General features: G+C 41.3%; 1 protein-coding gene across 1 annotated transcript in view; it reads left to right on the top strand.

Annotated features, from left to right (window-relative positions):
• Positions 1–19,355, top strand: part of LOC119733773 (transcription initiation factor TFIID subunit 1-like) — a 79,192-nt gene that overhangs the window by 30,682 nt on the left and 29,155 nt on the right. The window contains exons 21-27 of the mRNA XM_038207139.1: positions 86–261; positions 1,850–1,973; positions 10,768–10,962; positions 13,930–14,066; positions 14,869–15,055; positions 16,628–16,833; positions 17,781–17,889. Coding sequence (XP_038063067.1) covers positions 86–261; positions 1,850–1,973; positions 10,768–10,962; positions 13,930–14,066; positions 14,869–15,055; positions 16,628–16,833; positions 17,781–17,889 — 1,134 coding nt within the window. The remainder of the gene's footprint in view (positions 1–85; positions 262–1,849; positions 1,974–10,767; positions 10,963–13,929; positions 14,067–14,868; positions 15,056–16,627; positions 16,834–17,780; positions 17,890–19,355) is intronic.

The raw sequence follows: 19,355 nt of genomic DNA on the forward strand, positions 1-19,355 counted from the left end.
TGTATGAAACAATCTTCTTAAACAGTGACATTCTACTGTATTGTGAAGTTATCCTTATCTTATTGGGGGGCATTTTCTTCTTCAGATCAAGAAGTTATCTCGCTGGGAGGTCATCGACGTGGTGCGCACCTACTCCACCCAGCAGGCCAAGATGGGGGAGACCTCCACCTCCAAGTTTGCTCGCGGTAACCGCTTCGGCATCGCTGAGCACCAAGAGCGCTACAAGGAGGAGTGCCAGAGGATATTCGACTTACAAAACAAGTGAGGCTTTCACGTATTCTTGATCTTCTTCAGTTTTTAGCTGCGGGTAGCGGCTCAACGAATCATCATGTCTCTCCGTTAGTCCATATGTTCGTTAGTTAGTTCGTTCGTTAGTTAGTAATAAACGTTATTATTGTCTATTGCTCCTACATATTTTGACCAATGTCAACCAAACTTTGTCAAAAGTATCAGTAGTCCAGCCCCAATATGTCACGTGACTAAACTGGGGTCAAAGGTCATCGCAGGGTCAAGGTCACAATAAAGTCAAATTTCAAAAAAGCTCAAGTGACAAAAGTAGCGCTGTCAACATGTTGCCTTGGTCAAACGTAAGAGAATGTCCATGGTGGTCTTTTTGTCTTACCTACAAGTTATGGGGTCAAAGGTCAAAATAGGTCAAATTTCAAAGAAGCTCAGATGACTAAAGTATCGCTGTCAACATGTTGGCATTGGTCAAGCATTAAAAAATGTCCATGGTGACCTCTTTATCTGACCTTCAGTCATGGGGTCAAAGGTCAAAAGAAGGTCAAATGACAAAAGTGCCGCTGTCAACATGTTGGCCTTGGCCAAGCATTAAAAATGTCCATGGTGACCTGTTCGTCTGACCTACAGCTATGGGGTCAAAGGTCCAAATAAGTCAAATTTCAAAGAAGCTCATGACAAAAGTACCGCTGTCAACATGTTGGCCTTGGTCAAACATTAAAAATTGCCCATGGTGACCTCTTTATCTGACCTTCAGTTATGGGGTCAAAGGTCAAAATAAGGTGAACACAAAGTTGTCGGCCCGCAGCTTCAGAGATCCGACCGAGCTTGTTTTACATGCAGTAATGGACTCGGTGCGTGCACTTTTTGACACCCATTGGTTTGCGCGCATATGGCTTGAAATATGTGTGAACAAAATTCTTATTTGAAAGTGCACAAACCTTAAGCGTCTATGTGTGAAGGGTCTATCCAATTGAAATATGAGTGGTCCCACCCAACTCTGTCTCTGTAACCGATGAGTGGGTACCTGCGCATGGAGTCCGTGTTGAAGTTCTGAACAACGAATATTTAACCAGTCTCATTTCAGAATGTTTGAGTGATGTTTTTTTTTCTCGGAACCTCCATCTTCAACATTTGTTAGATTTTAAGGCCCCTGTTGCTCCATGCCCCGCTGAAGGGTCATAACATCAAAATGTTCATGATTCTGAAACCAGTCGGGGGTGTTGCTTGACCAAATTGATGGGGGGTGGTGGTGTTACAACAAATCTGCCGACGGACGCTCAGTGCTGAAATTTGTTTTTGGTCGCCCATCCCCCACAAAATGGGTGGGGGGGGGGGGGGGTTGGGGGCGGGCTTTGGTTGGCATTGAACACCTGTGACTATTGGGGCTCTGTTCAAAGCGGACGATCTTGGAAACTTTCAGATGATATGTGGCGCTATTTGTTACGACATATTTGCCGACAGACACACAATTCGGCTGACAGAGGTGGCACTTCCTGCACCCCCCCCCCCACACCCAGTGATGCCCAATGCATAATAAATAATTGATCGGTCAAGTGACTTGCCTTTGTTGACTCTTATGATTATATTTAACTTGTTTGTAATTCAGAGTCTTAGCCTCAGACGAGGTGCTGTCGACCGATGAAGACAGCAGCTCGGGAGATGACAGCGACTTTGAGGAGATGGGCAAGAACATTGAGAGCATGCTGTCCAACAAGAAGACCAGTACACAGGTGGGTACAAGACTCTGATGCCTATATAATTATTGCATAGAGACCAAAGGCCGAGAAAATTGGAAGCAGGGTGACCATTTTAGCTGATTTTCGGCTAACTTTGACAGATTTTTTTGTTAAAAAACGAGTTTGACAGAAAATTCGACAGAATGGATTTTTTTGGGCAGATATGTGGCAGAATAGGGCTTGCCCAATGACGGCCATCTCTTTAGGAGAACTGCAACTGTGCTTTATGCAATCAAGCACGCATTGTGCAGTGTTGAAAATGTTCCAAACACGCACGCTTGTTGCTCGAAGTGTGTTCGAAATACGACGCATCGCGTTATGCAAGTTGATGCTCAAAATGCTGATGCACGTGGCTGCTCTGTAGAAAATGACGTCATTTGGACGAGACCTATTCTGCAAACATGGATATTTGACAGAAAAACAGCGCAAATTTGAAGAAAAATGGTACATTTGTTTAAAAAAGCTTCAATCTCTTCAAACAAACCCTTGCATAAAGGGACAGGTTGGCTGGTCTAGGTGCTGAGGTTCACTGGGAACCGGACTTTGTCGTGACGGAAGATTAGCTTGAAATTTACGCAATTTCATAACATCTTTATGTGACTATAGATTGTTCATAAAGTAATTTGAACCTCAATTAAGGCAATACTACAACATCTGCATGTGATTTTAAGTGTTTAGAGTGTATTTCGAGTAATTCTGGGGAATTTGGCAGATTTTTGATGAATCTGACAGATTTTAGAATTGCATTGAGCAGAATTTGGCCATGACCGTACGGTCACCCTGAGCCATGTTGAGAAAACAGCTTCATTGCTCAACAGGACAACTTTCCGTCTTGTTTCTGTTTTCAAACATTGTGATTCACTTTTCAAACGTCGTGGTTCACCTTTTGTCTGCTAAAGTTCAGTTTAACTCAGTATTTTTTTTGAATCTCTACCCAGCTCAAGCAATTTTGAAATCATTTCATTCTTGATATGCCCCTACAATGACTAGATAGGTTTGACACATTTGCTATTGGAATAATAGTAAAAAGTGTTGTTGGTTTCAAGATGCAAACTCTATCCGCTCCGTTCACAAGTACCCCCTCACCGGCAAATAAAGTACAGTTGGGAGTGACCGAACGACGCCATCTTGCCTGACTGCAATTTTGCCGTGACGCGCGGCCGTTCCAATGCGTGCACATAGTACAAATCCCCTGGTGTGCGTGTGTCACACACAAGGAACAGTGCTCGTCAACTTGCAAAATGTCCCGCCCATGGGACATAAGTTGCTAGCTAAAAGGGCGCCCTCTTTCGTTGGCGCACGGAGCCCATAAGGTTGCTCATTCCTGTGTTTTTTTAAAGTAGCAATTCAAAAGTATTTAATTTTTTAATGAGATAGTGAACCCAAAAAAATCTGCTGACGTTTAATTACACATTTTGAATCAGTTGTGTCCTGACAATATTTCAGGCAGATCCATTTCTTCGTAACGGGCACAACAACATCCCATCATGGAAGCCTTTTTGCAAAGGGTTGCAAATGCCTGAAATAGAAAAACATTTATTTTTTTCTATTTTTTTGGGGGGGGGGGACAATAGGGCTGTCCGTTTTTGAAAAATTTTGTATTCGATTACTCGAAACTGTGTTTGACTGAATATTGGGATATTCGAAACTGCCAGCTTCAACTGCGTGCTGTGCCGGTGAAAAGTTGCATGAGTGTGCCAGTTACAATTGACATGAGGCGATCAAAATAGGGCATTTGAGTGTTTTTCAGCAAGCATTTTGTAACTGTATAAGGGCTTTAAAAGCCCTGTCACACTGTCACGTTCTGGCATGGAGTTCTTACCGCGACCAAGAAAATTGACTACAACGCAGTAAGAACGCAGATGACGGCGTGGGGACTCATTGATACTAGTTGAGGAATTCAGAGGGGCTCCAAGGACTTCGCTGAACGGCAAACTGTCACGTTTGTTTTGGACATGCACAAAACAAACGCCGCGCCTCAACATTTTGACCAGAACGCCGTAAGGACTCTGCGCAAACTCCTCGCGAATGGCCGTGACGTGCTGGCAACGCGCAGGCAGACAGGAGCCAGACGTGTATACATGCATCAGGACTGCGAGTCTTCTCTGCGTCTCCTGCGTCTGTGCCGTTCAAAATGCGAAAACTCAATGACTATTTCCCGTTTTGGCCCAAGTATTTATACACACCGGGCTTCTGGCTGCTGGCGCAACACATACGTTTTAGGGTTGCATCAAGCGTGTGATAAGGACTCCAAGAACGTCGTACGAACTTCTTGGACTCCATGAGGGCGCCACGAGGACGCAGAGGACGCCGCGCAGACTTCTAATTGGTCTTCAATGGAACTTGTAGAGAACGCCGCAAGAACGCTATAGAACGCCACAGGGACGTCTTAGACTTTCTGTGGACTTCACAGAGACGCATTGCAAGCCACCGGCGCCATGAATCCTGCGTCTTCGTGGCGTTTTGTTATATTTTAAAGAATTTTAACAATGCAATTTGAATGCCATGCATGGACGTGACAGTGTGACAGGTCCTTAACTTGCTAAAAGGAGGTGAACAATGAATCGCTGTCAACAATAAAGATACCATAAACCAAAAAAGTGACACTCGACAATAAAGCACTGCAACTTTACAATAAACTTACATCACAGTCGTGTGTATGTGCATTATGTGTTTTTTGTGTGTTGAACATTCAAACCAGCAAACAACTATTTGAATATTCGGTTGATAATCCAATATTCGAGTATTCGGTAGATAATCGAATATTTGAGTATTCGATATAGACGGGACAGCCCTACAATTAAATGATGCAAGTTTTGAATACATACAAATTAAAAGAATAAGAGTTACTAATGTATATATTTTCTAGTGCCGTAAAATGTGAAGAAAGTTAATAATAATAATAATAATGGAAAACTTGTTCCTATAACCATTGATCTTTTAAATAACTTAACAGTTTATTGCAATGGTGACCATATGGAAATCATTTTTTTTTTACAGCATTTAGAATCCACTGCAAGCCCCCACCCCCTCCCAAAAAAAGTGGACGTCTTTAATTTAAAAAAACTGGAGTTTTTTAATTAACTGAATTCTGATGCATCGTTTGCGTCCTTGCCATTCTGGTAAAGTAATTATCAACCCACTCTCGGTACAGCATCCTGGAAAAAGAAAACCCTCCTTGCTGTCACATTGGGACTATCGGGTTGCAAATATCCACGCTTGTTTGCTCTTTTATTGTATCTCAATTTCCTGCTTGCGGCAAGTACCCTCAATTAAGACACAGCTTAAGAAAGTAAATGCCTCGCTCATCAAGTTACATGTCTGTCTGAAAAAACAACAGCCCGGACACGTTGCCTCAATGAAATTCATCAACCGTATCTCTCTGTCTTTGCTAATGCGTTTTAATTCGTGCCCCGGGGGATGTGATAATGTGATAGTGCACTTTTGGAGAAACTTGCAACCTCGTCTCCATGTCGTCGTACAGTATGCTCCCACTAGCTGCTCTGTCTCCATGGTACTGGCATGACTGCATCATTTGCTTGTGGGTCATTCTAGAAATTGAGGGTCCAAAGTTTGACATGTTTCCTGTTTTAGTTACCTGTGTACTTTGTAATCATTCATAAATACCTAAGACCGTTAACGCATTCCTATTGGTCGACAGCCTGTCTGTCAGGTGGCCGGTCTTAAACGGATGATAAAGACATGGCTAGCTGGTCTTAAACACTTTTCCACTGTCACATGAAATTTTGACTCCCATGAAATCCAGTGCCTTTTACGTTTCTTTGGTTGAACGTTCAAATTCCCCACGTATGCATGCGCAATACTGCCAGTGAATCATTATTTCATAGTCCGATATTCACACTACTCCAGCTCAGCTGCGTTTTGCGCGACATCGCGCAGTACGCACGACCATGGAGGTAGAATGCGCGACGCGCACGCAATTGTGGAGGGGCATTTCATATTATAGTCAGAGGGGTGTTTCGTAAAACATGAAGTCAAATTATTGAACAAAATGGTTAGCAACGTCTAGTTTTTGACTTGTTTTGATTTTTGGACCGAAATGATTTTTTTGACCAAAAAGGTATTTATGAATGGGAATAAATATGTGTTCCGTCGGTATTGTGGGTCATTCTAGAAATCGTCGGCTTCGCCTCGGGTAATTATCACCCATCCAGACTCACACCGGTTTTAAACAGAGTGTTATAATACCTCCGAAACACACATTTATTCCCTTATTAAAACCCTAACTCCCTAGGCATTTTTGCTAGGATGTAACCTCAATCCTGCAAAATCCTCCAACTGCCTCCATGTAAACATAGCATACAGCCCCAAATTCTGCAAAATCCTCCAGTTATTTCTTGAATGTGGTCCTTGGAGGGGTGACCACTGCCTCAATCCTGCAGAATCCTCCAGCAATCACTGTCGGTATGTTGAGGCAGAGCCAGTGGCATCCTGGGGCGGTGCGGAGGATTTCAAGTATAATCTAGGCCTAAATTTATGCACGGCTGAGCATAAACAACACAAGGTAGCATTGAGGCAGTGGTTACCCCTCCAAGGGCCACATTCAAGAAATAACAGAGGATTTTGCAGGATTGAGGCTGTATGCAATTTTTTACATGTAGGCAGTTGGAGGATTGTGCAGGATTGAGGTTGCATCCTAGCAAAAATGCGTAGGGAGTTAGGGTTAAGGAATGCATCAGAATTATAATAAAATCTAAATGTCAGATGCAACAGGGACAGGGGAAAAAAAAGTGGACCCCGAGTTGATGAATGTCCCATCTTCAAAAATCTTGCACATTATGACAAGGTACAGAAAAATTCAAAGTTGAATGTTATATCCTTACCCATCCTACGTGCAGTATTACACTAAATATGATTTTAAGTTTTGTAAAATTAAACAAAGAAATGGACTGGAGTGGGGTTTGAACCTGCGACCTGCGGATTACTGTTCCAGTGCTCTACCAACTGAGCTATCCAGCCCTATGTTGGCGGGTCCCCAATTTTGGCAATGTATTTGTTCAAGGGGTGCTGGTCAGAAGCCATAAAGAAAATATGATTATACGCAAAAAATGGAAAGGGGAGGGTTGTTTTTGTAATCCGGTGGCTTAGAGCTAATTTTGGGGAAGATCGTGACACGCCGGATTAAAGCACCAAATTTGGTACACTCTATAGGTTCCTAGAAGATATTCTAGAGGGGTGCCCAGTTTTGGCAGTCTAGGTCAAGGTCAGACCAAGGTCAAAGTTCAAAAGGTGTACAATACTGCATAGTATCTATACTTACTATCTATACAGTAAGTGTACCAAATTTTGCGCTTTAATCCGGCGTGTCACGATGTATTCCTTAAGCCACTGGATTATTGAGAAGGATAGGACGTACATTGTAATTTCATAACAAACTTTACAATAATTCATATATACATTGGACAGTACACGATATAAAACTCATTATTCGCTGTTGAGGGATCGAATCAGAATACACGAGGCAAGCTTCCCTGCCGGGGTTAGCTATCGTCTTGGTCAACGTAGACCCGGGAACGAGGTTGAAAAGCCTGGGGTTATTTTAGTCATCCTGATTCCCCGAGAGGATTAACAACTGGCAAGAGATTAGTGTAATCCAAACCGGGGCTCTACGGACGAGGGATTATCCTTCCCACACACTGCTAACCTTGCCAAAGATTGCTTGTAAATCTGGCCTTTTTTTTAGACACCGGCTTCGTGACGAAATTCCGCACGGTAATTCCATGCTCGGAGACAGTTGGCTTGAGCATCGTTTGGCAGGATTTTATTTTCGTAGCGCTTTCCTGCTTTCGAGAAGGATATCTCGGATCGGATTGTTGAAGAATTCAATTACAGGGAAATATTAGGCCTCCCCTAGGCCCTGTGATTACACAACGTGGATGAAGATATTTCCGAGTAATTTCTGTGGGGAATTATGTTGAAAGCAATAACAGGGAATTATTAGTTGCTGTGAAAACAACAGTTTGTGAGAAGTAATTTATCACTTCATTTGTGTATCAATTTCCCTCCGAGAATTAACCTATTGCGAAAGAATCCCGTCAACGCAGCTTGTGAAATATTGTCCAATTACATGATAGTACTAATGAACGCGGAACGCGCAAAATCTGTGACAAGCAAAACTTAATGCCAGGGTGACCGTAAGGTCAATTCCCCAGAATTACTCGAAATTCACTATAAACACTTAAAATCACATGCAGATTGGTAGTATTGCCTTAAATTAAGATTCAAATTACATAACAAACAATCTAGTCACATAAAGATGTTGTGAAATTATTGGTAAATTTTGGGAAATACACGGATCCGGCCACGATGAAGTCCGTTTCGTAGTGAACCTCAGCACCTAGACCAGCCAACCTGTCCCATTATGCAAGGGTTTGTTTCAAAGGATTGAAGCTTTTTTAAACAAATGTACACTTTTTTGTTCAAATTCGCTGTTTTTCTGTCAAATAATCATTTTTGCAGAATTCTGCCAGAAATCTGCCCAAAAAAACATTCTGTCAAATTTTCTGTCAAACTCGTTTTTTAAACGAAAATTCTGTCAAAGTTAGCCAAAAATCGGCTAAAATGGTCACCCTGCTTAACGTACAACATTCTACAGGGTTGTCCAAGGGGCATGGCTAACTCGCAAACGGCGATAGGTCAATTGTGTGACTGTGTGCTAGACTTTATACTGGATCCTAAAATTTCACGTACATTGTACAGTGGAAAGAGCAAACAACGACTGTTCATGTTGTATTAGTGTGACATCTAAATATATGCAGATATTATGTATTTTCAAATATGTGACCGGCTCCACAAAAAAAGGGTATTAAGTCGCGCAGTGCATTATCGTGTAATGATTCCCTCAATGTTGAGAGGGTGAAAATGTTGTCAAAATGTGATTTTCATTTTTTGTCATACATGACATCTTCATTACATCTTCATTACCTACAGTTTTAGGTTCACTAGCAGAAATGTTGATTTTGATGAATAAAACAGAAAAAATTGATTATTTTGTGTGCATCGTTCTGTTGTTCTACAACAGAGCCCGCTATTTCAAAGCCTGTTTTCTCAGTTGTGTAATTTGAACTCCAAGGAAGTAATTAATATGTCTTCAGAACGGGAGGAGCTATGAAGCTCTGTACCAAATGAAGCTTACGTTGTGGGCTTTTAAATTTCATTTTTTTGTGACATAATACCCTTTTTTGTGGAGCCGGTCACTTATAATGTACCACAAACCATGGCGTCTGACTAGTGCCCTTGAACAAAGATATTGACGAAATGGAGAACCGCCAACATAGGGCTGGCTAGCTCAGTTGGTAGAGCACCGGAACGGCAATCCTGAGGTTGCAGGTACATGTGCAGAATCCTTGCTCCAGTCAATTTCTTTGCTGAACTTTTAAAATAGATATTGTGGCAGTAGAAACATTGACTCTGCCTCTAAATTTCCGATGTCCGGGATTTGTGAACAGTTCAGTAACTCAAATGTAACCGTAGTAACCGTCAGGTGACTTGAGATGAATTTTGTTAGGGTTTGGTCACATTTCTGCCAGGGCTGTTCCAAGTATACGGAATATTCGAATATTCGATCGTCAATCAAATATTTGAATAGTTTTTGAATATTAAAACAAAACCCGAATATACACTCAAGACTGTGATGTTACTTTGTTATAAAGTTACATCATTTTATTATCAGGTGCCACTTTCTTTTGTCAACAATGACTTGTTTTTCGACGGCGGTTCATTGTTTCTATCTTTTTAGCAGGTTAAAGTCCTTGACAGTTATAATATACTCCAAAACACTCCATATCCATCGCCAAACACAAGTTTTAACTGGTGCCCTCTACATGCAACTTTTGACTGGCGCGGCATGCAGTTGCAGCTGGCAGTTTTGAATATTAAAATATTTGGTGAAACCCAGTTTCGAGTAATTGAATACATTTCGAAAATGGACAGCCCTAATTTCTGATTTGCTTTCTCCAATTTCAAGTAACTGACAATTTCTAGTAACAAAAAAGAAGAAGACGTCACTCTTCTCCCCTATTTTACTGCTATTTTTCTAAAGTTGGACCAATTACCATTCAGATTTAGGAGATCCTTGATAACAAATTTGACATTTTTTGAGATTCAAAGTTTTGACCCCCGAAATCCGTTCTCGCAAGAATAACAGAGGAATGGTAGTATCAGGCATGCAACTTTTCCTCGGATCAGCTGATTTCCTCTTTTTTTACTTCCCATGTGTGCCATTGAAAATAGAAAAACACTGTACAAAGTCTGGGAAAAATTTGAATTTCCTCTTTTTTTGTGATTTCCCAGTTGCATGCCTGTAGTATGGACGTTTATATTCTGCTTTTAAATGCTCTTTCTAATTAATATCATTTCGTTTAAAATGCATTTTGTAGAGCAATTAGCCTATCGCCGTTTGCGAGTTAGCCATGCCCCTTGGACAATCCTATGGAGTTTTTGTATACCAAGTTCTGTTTGTCTCAGATTTTGAGCGTTCCGCGTCCATTTGTATATCATGTAATTGGACAATATTTCACAAGCTGCATTGACACGATTCTGATGCGATTCTACCGCGATAGGTCAATTGGGCGCATTCCAGGATGTAGTGTCCCTTTGAAGGAAATTAAAAAAAGTATTATTTGGGATGAAAATTAAAAAAATAGCACAGGGAGATCAATTTTAATTCTAACAGTAAAATAAGTCGCCTATTTCCAGATTCCAAAAGCAGTTTTAAACAACCTTTCCTAAAATAAGCTAATTTTTTCTTTTTATTATAAAATTACAGTTGACCCATGAGCGGGAGGAGGCGGAGAGACGTGAGCTCCAGCGCATGCTGATGGGGGACAGCGCCAGCACCAGCAGGGGAGAAGGCAAGGAGGGTGGGGGGCCCAAGAATGGTGCCAACACCCCCACCCCAGGGGCAGGCCCCTCCACACGGGATGACGACCTCAACTCAATGCACAGCTTTGGATCATCATTTGTAAGTCATTTTTTTAAAAATATTTTGTTTTATGTTAATTAATCCTCCTATGCAAACATACATTCTGTGCCAAGTTGTCCTTTCAGTCAAAAGCAATCAGGTGACTGTTTTCAAATTTATTTCCTAAAAGTTCGATTTTTCTGATGATCTTTTTCGTGCAACGTCCGATTTTCAAAATTAAATTTCAACGAATTTGATGAATATGGCACCGTGACATCTGTATTGCGAGCACAATGTTAATCTGGTCTACCAGTCGTCAGTGCACAGATTGTATGGTAGATGCACATAAGTAAGCCTGGATTGGAGTAGTTTACGGCTGGAAATAAGTTTAAGTATTAACATATGACACGATTGAAACTACAGTTGCTAGCTAGCTATGGTACGTACATACAGGTACAGAGCTCCAAGGCTGTTGCGTGTGGACTGCAATAAAATCCACTTGTTGCGCAAATCTTGGAGGTTTCAGATTTAGTTGTACAAAAAGCAATGCTTTCAAAATCACGATGATGATCTTGAGGATGGCGAAAAGGGCGTAATTGATGGCTGTTGGAAGAAAACGGCGATAATGCCCAATTTTTCCCACGTACATTAGTGGATTCGGAATCATGAACACGATTGAATGTTGTGCATGGCCTACTTATCTTTCGGACTTTTTCCTTGACGTTCTCAAGTAAGAATTGAACTTCTTTGTCGACGAGTCCGTTACGCTAACCGTAATTCAGGCTGTTTAATTTTATGAAAACACTGGATATTTTTCTTAACGTAAATTTTTTTTGGATCTAAAACAAAACAGGAAGTGGTGTCCGGAAATTGGGCATGAAGTTTATTGTGCATACATACATGTACATTGTACATGTGTAACTGTGGCGTGGCCCAGATTTCGGACATGCTTTTTTGTTCGGCCTACCGATATTTGCCGATTTTTTTTCCCAATGGCCATTTTCATCTTTGCAACAAGTTAGATTTTTATGCACCCAACTTTGTGCGATTTTGTTGCTTCCACTGAAAAAAATGCACGTGAAGCAAATGATCCTATGTATATGTACCTTTAACTAGCTACCGGTATTTGTGCTCAAGAAACGTGTCCCCCAAAAGAACATTGACATTTCAATGAAAAGTGTGTGATTGACAGATGCAAGACCATTGCTCTTTCCAGATTTGTGTCGTATCGTTTGTGGAAACACACCAGAGACCTTCATTTATCACGTTCCATCATCTACACGTCTTTCTCTTCTCTATTTTTTTTTTTTGCCTCGGTGCAAACCTTGAGATCAGTGTTCTGTGTAATCTTAGAGGATTTAGTAGGATTTTGCCAGAGTTACTGGTTAATCCTAGCCCCGAGGATTGTCTTTGAACTGTCTCTCAGAAAAGGAGAGAATGTTGACTCTAGGAAACTTCATGCTTTTCATGGAAAGTTTTGTAGACTGAACTCAACACAGTTAGCCAGTTAAAGCTACATTCCATCATTTGCAGCTATCCAAAGAGTAACTGACGTAATTATTGATGAAAAACATACTTGGTTGAAAGATAGTAAGGGGGCTAAACTCCCTGTGAAATTATTCTTTCTGGCAAGCTGTCATTTTGAAGAAAACAACGAAAGAAGGCCTTTCCAACGGTGCGTCTAAAGACACATCGTTGGAAATTTCCGTTAGTATTTCGTTGTTTTATTTCTTCGCGAAGCTCGCGCAAGCCTTGACACGACGCACACGCGCGTGCGGTTGCTATAATTCGTCGTATCAGTGCGCGACATCGCATAGCTGCAATCAGCTCAGTGAGAACGTGTCTCAGAGGCTGAATTCAGGCCCAATTCAAAACATGATTCAGCAACTTTTGATTTGAAATCGAGATCCTAGAATGCTGTTTTTATCAGAATATACAGCTGAAGCTGAGCTGAAAGTTCATCAGGTTAGTTGTTCAGCACCCTTTTTTAGATTTTGAGCACGGTTGTTGCTTCAAACGAACAAAATGCACAAATTACAAATGATGGACTGTACCTTTAAAGATACATAGGATCTTAAGCTCTATGTTAATTTTTTGTACGTTTGTAGCAAGTTAACAAAATTGCTTAAAAGTTTAAGGAGGGAACATAACAACTAACCTTTTAAAACCAGTGTTGCAGCCGAGACCATCACAAGACCAGACTCAAAACCAGCCACAAGACCAGCCACAAGTAACAGGGCATGAACAATGACAAAGGAATGCCTTTGTTGCAGTTCATTTGAATAGCTTGTGACTTGAATTGAGACTGAAGGTCTTGTGAAGGTCTTGTGATGGTCTTGCAGGGTCTCGACTACAACATAATTCAAAACTTTAGCTCGGTGGCTACTGGACACTTTGAGAAAAACAGAGAAATCACTCTCACATTTTTGTTGTCTTGTTACTGAATTCCATTACATGTTTTTTGTGGCAGTCAGATCTTCACTTCGAGCGAGGTTTTTCTCATTAAAAACCAGCCAAAATGTCATGTCATTCAAGTTCAAGGCAGAAGCAACAGTGTTGCAGCTGCTTTGGCATCTTAAAGGGAAGATACAATTTGCAATCATCAAAAAACGTAATGATCAAATTATCACGATATACCTCACTGGATTGTTAGGGAATGACAGGTTTAAGCATTGTGTAAAACGGTGGCTCCTGGTGTGCTGACATTTTCAAGAAAAATGCTGGTCGGCCGACCACATATTGCGACAATTTTAAACATATCCAAAATTGTCTGGCCGCTTCCCGATCTTTAACGATCTTCACCGAACTAACAGAATCATCCCGAGGCAGCCAAGAACCGTTCCCAGATTTCCTCCAGAACTGCTATTCGCGGCAATTCAGCTTACAAATCGGGAATGTGTAAACCTAGCATAAGTTGATAGAGCAGTAGCTCAGTTGGCGGAGCAGTAGTACAGTGTTCCGGAGGTCGCAGGTTCAAACCCTGCCCCAGTCAATTTCTTTGCTCAATTTGTTTTTTTTCTTTTCTAGAGCGGTCGTCGGCTGAAGATTTACCGGACCTTTCGCGGTGAAGATGGCCAGGATTTTGTCAGAGTCGAGACGGTCCGGAGACCGGAAGTCATCGACACCTACGTTCGCATCCGTCAGTCCAAAGACGAGAGCTACATGTGAGTTGCGCTGATCAATTTCTGCCAACAAAATTAGTTTTAGTCGGAATTAGTTAGTCATTTAAAGTACTGCCTAACTTTTCAATTTCATTTGGATGTACATGTAAGTGGAGAGTAAGTTTTTTGTAATCAAGTCATCACGAGCCATCACAAGTCATCGCAAGTTTTTTTTAATTTTTTGCCCTCCATCCCGACCCCCATGGAAACTCAAACAAGTTGTTTTGTTTGTTGTATATTAACATGTACACTGGGCAAATATCTTTACATCTTCAAAAGGTTGGACCAACCACTCCATTTTGGGGCGTGGGGCCTGGGTCAGAGACAAAAAAAAGGTATTCGCCCAGTGTATATGTACAACAAAATAGAGAACAACTTTGTTGAGACTCCATGGGGCTCCTCGGAGGGCCAGAAATTGTCGGCATAATTTTTTTTTTTAAGGCCTGTAAATCAAAAAGTAAACAAGACAGTTGACTTCTGAGAGTATAAGCGTGCAAATTTGATGTCATTCACCCCATGTACCAGTTTTCAGGCAGGTACTTGCTGCAATTTTGAGATATATAGTTCCTCAAAAAATGCAAAAAGGGTTGGTGAAACTACAGAAAAAGTGGGAAAAAAAAGGTGGGAACATATTTTTCAGGGGGTCATGTCTTGCCATCGACCTGGTGTTCATAAGAACCACAGATGTATTTTTTTAAAATAAAAGTATCATCCAAATCCAAGATGGTTACCTGACTCGCTTCTCAGAAATTTAGGACAGTTTGGCAAAACTTAATTTCTCCTTTGATGGTCTCTCTATGTCCAGCCGTCAGTTTGCCCTCCACGACGAGAAGCACCGTGAGGAGATGAAGAAGGAACGTCGGCGCATCCAGGAGCAGCTGCGCCGCATCAAGCGCAACCAGGAGAAGCAGGAGCAGGAGAAGCTGCATCCCAAGCCCCCCAAAGTCTTCAAGAAGAAGAAGGAGAAGAAGATTGACCCCAAGGTCCACAAGGTAAGTAAGATTTGAGGCTTTGCATGGTGGCGATACTAATAAATAAAAGGTTTGCGGAAACACCATGTGGGAATAATTTCTCAACTAAGAGAATGGTTCTGAAAAGAACCAGAGGTATAAACTCGACGTTCCGGTCAGTATGCTCTGATCGTCTTCAGGAGAGTGTCTAAACTCTAAGAAAGTAAATAGTTAAGTAGCAAAAGTGAAACCGATGAAGTGTTTACTTTCTTAGAGTTTAGACACTCTCCTGAAGACGGTCAGAGCATACTGACCGGAGCGTCGAGTTTATACCTCTGGTTTTTTTCAGAACCATTCTCTTAGTTTAGAAGTTATTCGCACAAGGTGTTTCCGCAAACCTTCCATCCACAAGGTAGGATGTCGTCCTGGGCCGTTTCATGGGTGCCACCAGCTTTGTGGTCACATGGTGATCTCAGCGGACATTTCAATAGAATTACATCTTATCACGCTTAGGATACAATAGCATGACGTGTTTTTGATGAAATGCCCCTCAGTTTTCCACATGACCGTAGAGATTTTGGCAAACCGGTCAATTGTGGTTGATGTGGCTGAACACTTTTTTTAATTAGTAAACAGGCGGAGGTTATGAGGTAAATAATAATGAACATTGATACTAAGCTCAAGACCTTTATAAGAGAGTACTGTATTTCAACTTTTTTTCTTCAAATTTATTTCTAAAATTTCGATTTTCTGACGATCTTTTCCCTGCCATGTCTGATTTCTTAAATAAAATTTCAATGAATTTGATGAAAACAGTAATGCAAGCACTGCATTTATTTAATGAAATCTGTACTGCGGGCCCTATTTTAGTCTGTTCTACCAGTCGTCAGTGCACAGATTGTATGGTAGATGCACATAAGTAAGCCCGGATTGGAGTAGTTTACGGCTGGAAATAAGTTTAAGCATTAACATATGACAGGATTGTTACTAGCAGCTAGAGCTCAGCTCTGGAGCTTCAAGGCCTTTGCACGTGGAGTTCCACTGCAATGCAATCCACATGTTCCGCGATTTCGATGGCTTCAGATTTAGTTGTACAGCATGCAATGCTTTATAAATCGTGATGATGATCTTGAGGATTTCACTGGCAGTTGTTGGAAGAAAAAGACATTATTGCCCAAGTTTTCCCACGTACATTTGTGGAGTTTGGTTGAATAACGGACATGGTTGAATGGTGTCACGAATGTTGCACTTGTCTTTCAGACTTTTTCCTCGACTATCACAAGTAAGAAGGGAACTTCTTTGTTGACGAGTCGGTTACTCTAATCATATTTCAGGCTTTTTAAATTTATGGAAATACTGAACATTTTTCTCATCATAAAATTTTGTTTGAATCTCGAAATAAAACAGTAGGCGCTGTCCGGAAATTGGGCATGAAGTGTATTGTACATATGTACATGCGTAACAGCGGCACGGTCCAGATTTTGGACACAGATTTGTGTTCAGCCTATTTTCCAATTTTTTCCCCATAGGCCAGTTTCATATAGCAGAAAGTTGATTTGAAACTAGGTTTTGAAACCAACAGTTTTTACCCTACCTTTCTTGTCTTCCGTCCAGATGAAGTGCGGGGCCTGCGGGCTGATCGGCCACATGCGCACCAACAAGGAGTGCCCCAACTACGCCAAGCTGAAGGAGAACCTCCCGTCGGTCACCGTGGCCATGACAGAGGAGCAAGAGGAGGCGGAGGAGAGGAAGCTGGAGGACGACGAGCTGGTCAAGACGGAAGGGACTAAAGTCATCCTGGCCAAGAGCATCCTTGAGCAGTCAGTGGCTTCTCTATCCAAATTACTTGCCGATTGTGTAGTTACGGGCCCTGTTCCTAAACAAACAAAAAAATCAATCTTTAACCCTTTCCTTGCCATGGGCGACTTTTGTCGACAAGAAGTAGCCCCCTGCTGGTTCCCATGGGCGACTTTAGTCGACCAGGAAACCACACACAAAATACCCTCAACACAGATATATTCACTACTTTTCAGAAAGGTGGCATGTTGATATGTTTGGCCGCCCATACATCAACTATATACCAGCTGAAAGAGTGTTTTCGGATCTTTCTATTGGTGTGGTTTATTCATAGTGTTACCATACAAAAAAAATGAGAAAAGTGCTTCAGAAGTATCCGCGCACAATTTGAGGTATGGAGTGCCATTTGGTCATGTGGTGAAATGGCTTGCAGTTTGATAAATGGAACCAGATGAACAAACAGGCATAACTTTCTTATATTTGCACGTATGGACTTCATTTTTACATCACATAAAAGAGTAAGGTATAAGGAACAAACTTTACTCACAACATTTATGATTTTAATCACTCCTTGGCAATGAAAATCTGGGTTGAAAAAAGTTAGTTTTTGACTCGTGCTCATTTTGTTCACGCTCTAGTGATTTCCGCATGACTGAGCAAACAATTTGGTCCAGGGGAGAGCCTAGTCGATAAACAATGTGGGCATGAAAGGGTTAAGTTATTGGCCGTTTTACCAAACTAGCTAGTGAAATTTCAAATTCAACAGGAGTGCCATGGCTGTATATGGCACACTTTCGATTTTTTTTAAGGGAAATTTTGGGGTTAAATAAAAATAAACACAAAAAAAATACATGATATTAATAGTCTGTGTCTCCATTTCAAACTCTGCCCAGAAGTATTTTCTTTTGACGGAACAAATTCCTTTTTTTCTCAAACTTACCAAATTTCTGTTTTTCCCCCGATCCCAAAGTGCGGAGACCGTCAAACGCAAGTCGCTGGTCCTACGCTTCCCCAAGGAGAACTTGCCGCCCAAGAAGAAGAGACGCACAGAATCCTCCCAGCCCTTGGACTATCTCAAGGTAAACGTCTCATCTTTTTGGGCTGGTCCAAGAGGGCTAGCCTATAGTCCTCTGTGCTCCTGACTGACTCCCCGATTGACTCACTCCCCGACTGTCACTCGTGAATAAGACTTGATTGAGAGCCTGTCTCCATTCGTATCCAGGATGTGTTTTGGAAATTGTATCAAAGTGGACAAAGTGAATGCTTCTATCCGCAACTTGTCCAGAACTTGTCCCTCGCTGACTGATAGTCACTTGTGAATTAGACTGGTTACCTATCTCCCTGACTGACAGTCATTTGTGAATAAGAGTGAATACCTATCTCACTGAAGTTGACTTGTATGAATTTAAAGATTTGGTGCTTATAGGGTTGGTTTACAAATAATGAACGTTTATGAGTGCACTGGTAAGAATAATTTCATGAGGTGACAGACACAATGTTCTATTTTGCGCCACGTGGAATGGAACATTGCATTTGTCAAGGAATGAAAATATTTTTACCATTGCACTCATAAACATTCATTATTGGTTTTATACAACACCCGAACACCAGAAGTGTGACCGTGCAATGGAGCTTCTAGTTACTGTGGAATGGTATACAAATAATAAATGTTTGTGAGTGCAATGGTAAGAATAATTTCATGAGGTGACAGATGAAATGTTCCATTCCACGAGGCGAAGCCGAGTGGAATGGAACATTTCATCTGTCACCTCATGAAATTATTCTTTCCATTGCACGAACGTGAAACATTCATTATTTGTTTTATATAACGCCTGAATAAATCCTTGTCATCTGATTGGTTGACTTTTAATAGCCAATTTATTCAGGTTAAAAACTGTTTAAAAGTTCGACAAGTTCATCATATTTTATTAATGCAAACTGTTGAACAGGTTGAGAATAATCATATTCAATTTATCTCGATTTAAAACAGCGCCACTATCAGCAGCAGTGACACAGTGCAATGGAAGTTCTATTCACCGTGCAATAGAACTTCCATTGCACTGTGCGCTGTGCGCCATGCGCGCGCCGTGCATTGGTACGAATAATTCAATGGCATGTGATCAACGATCAACCAATCAGATGACGGGGATTTATTCAGGTGTTGTATAAAATGGAATGAACTTATAAATTCATAATCATGCATGCATGCCCATGAATGGGCCTGGCGGCCAAACACGAAAGTGGTCCATTGAAAATGTACAGGGGTCCAAACATTCTGATCATGTCTCTCAATTTGTCCAGAATATGTCACTTTTTTCTTTTAGTCAAGTTCACTATGTCCAGATATTGAACTTCGTTAACTTTTTTGGGGGATTTGCAAACCTATACACTTTTGGAATCTGTGTGGTATAGGCAATCAGAAAACCAATGTTTACAATTTGCCGGAAGCATGCATGGCGGCCATCTTGGATTTTCAAAATGGCCGCCTTCAAAATGGGTGTTTCTCAATATCTCAGCATCCAGGTGGCCTAGAGTCATGATTTTA

The sequence above is a fragment of the Patiria miniata genome, unplaced genomic scaffold (genome assembly GCF_015706575.1).
Source record: "Patiria miniata isolate m_02_andy unplaced genomic scaffold, ASM1570657v1 HiC_scaffold_26, whole genome shotgun sequence".
In the NCBI taxonomy this organism is placed as follows: domain Eukaryota; kingdom Metazoa; phylum Echinodermata; class Asteroidea; order Valvatida; family Asterinidae; genus Patiria; species Patiria miniata.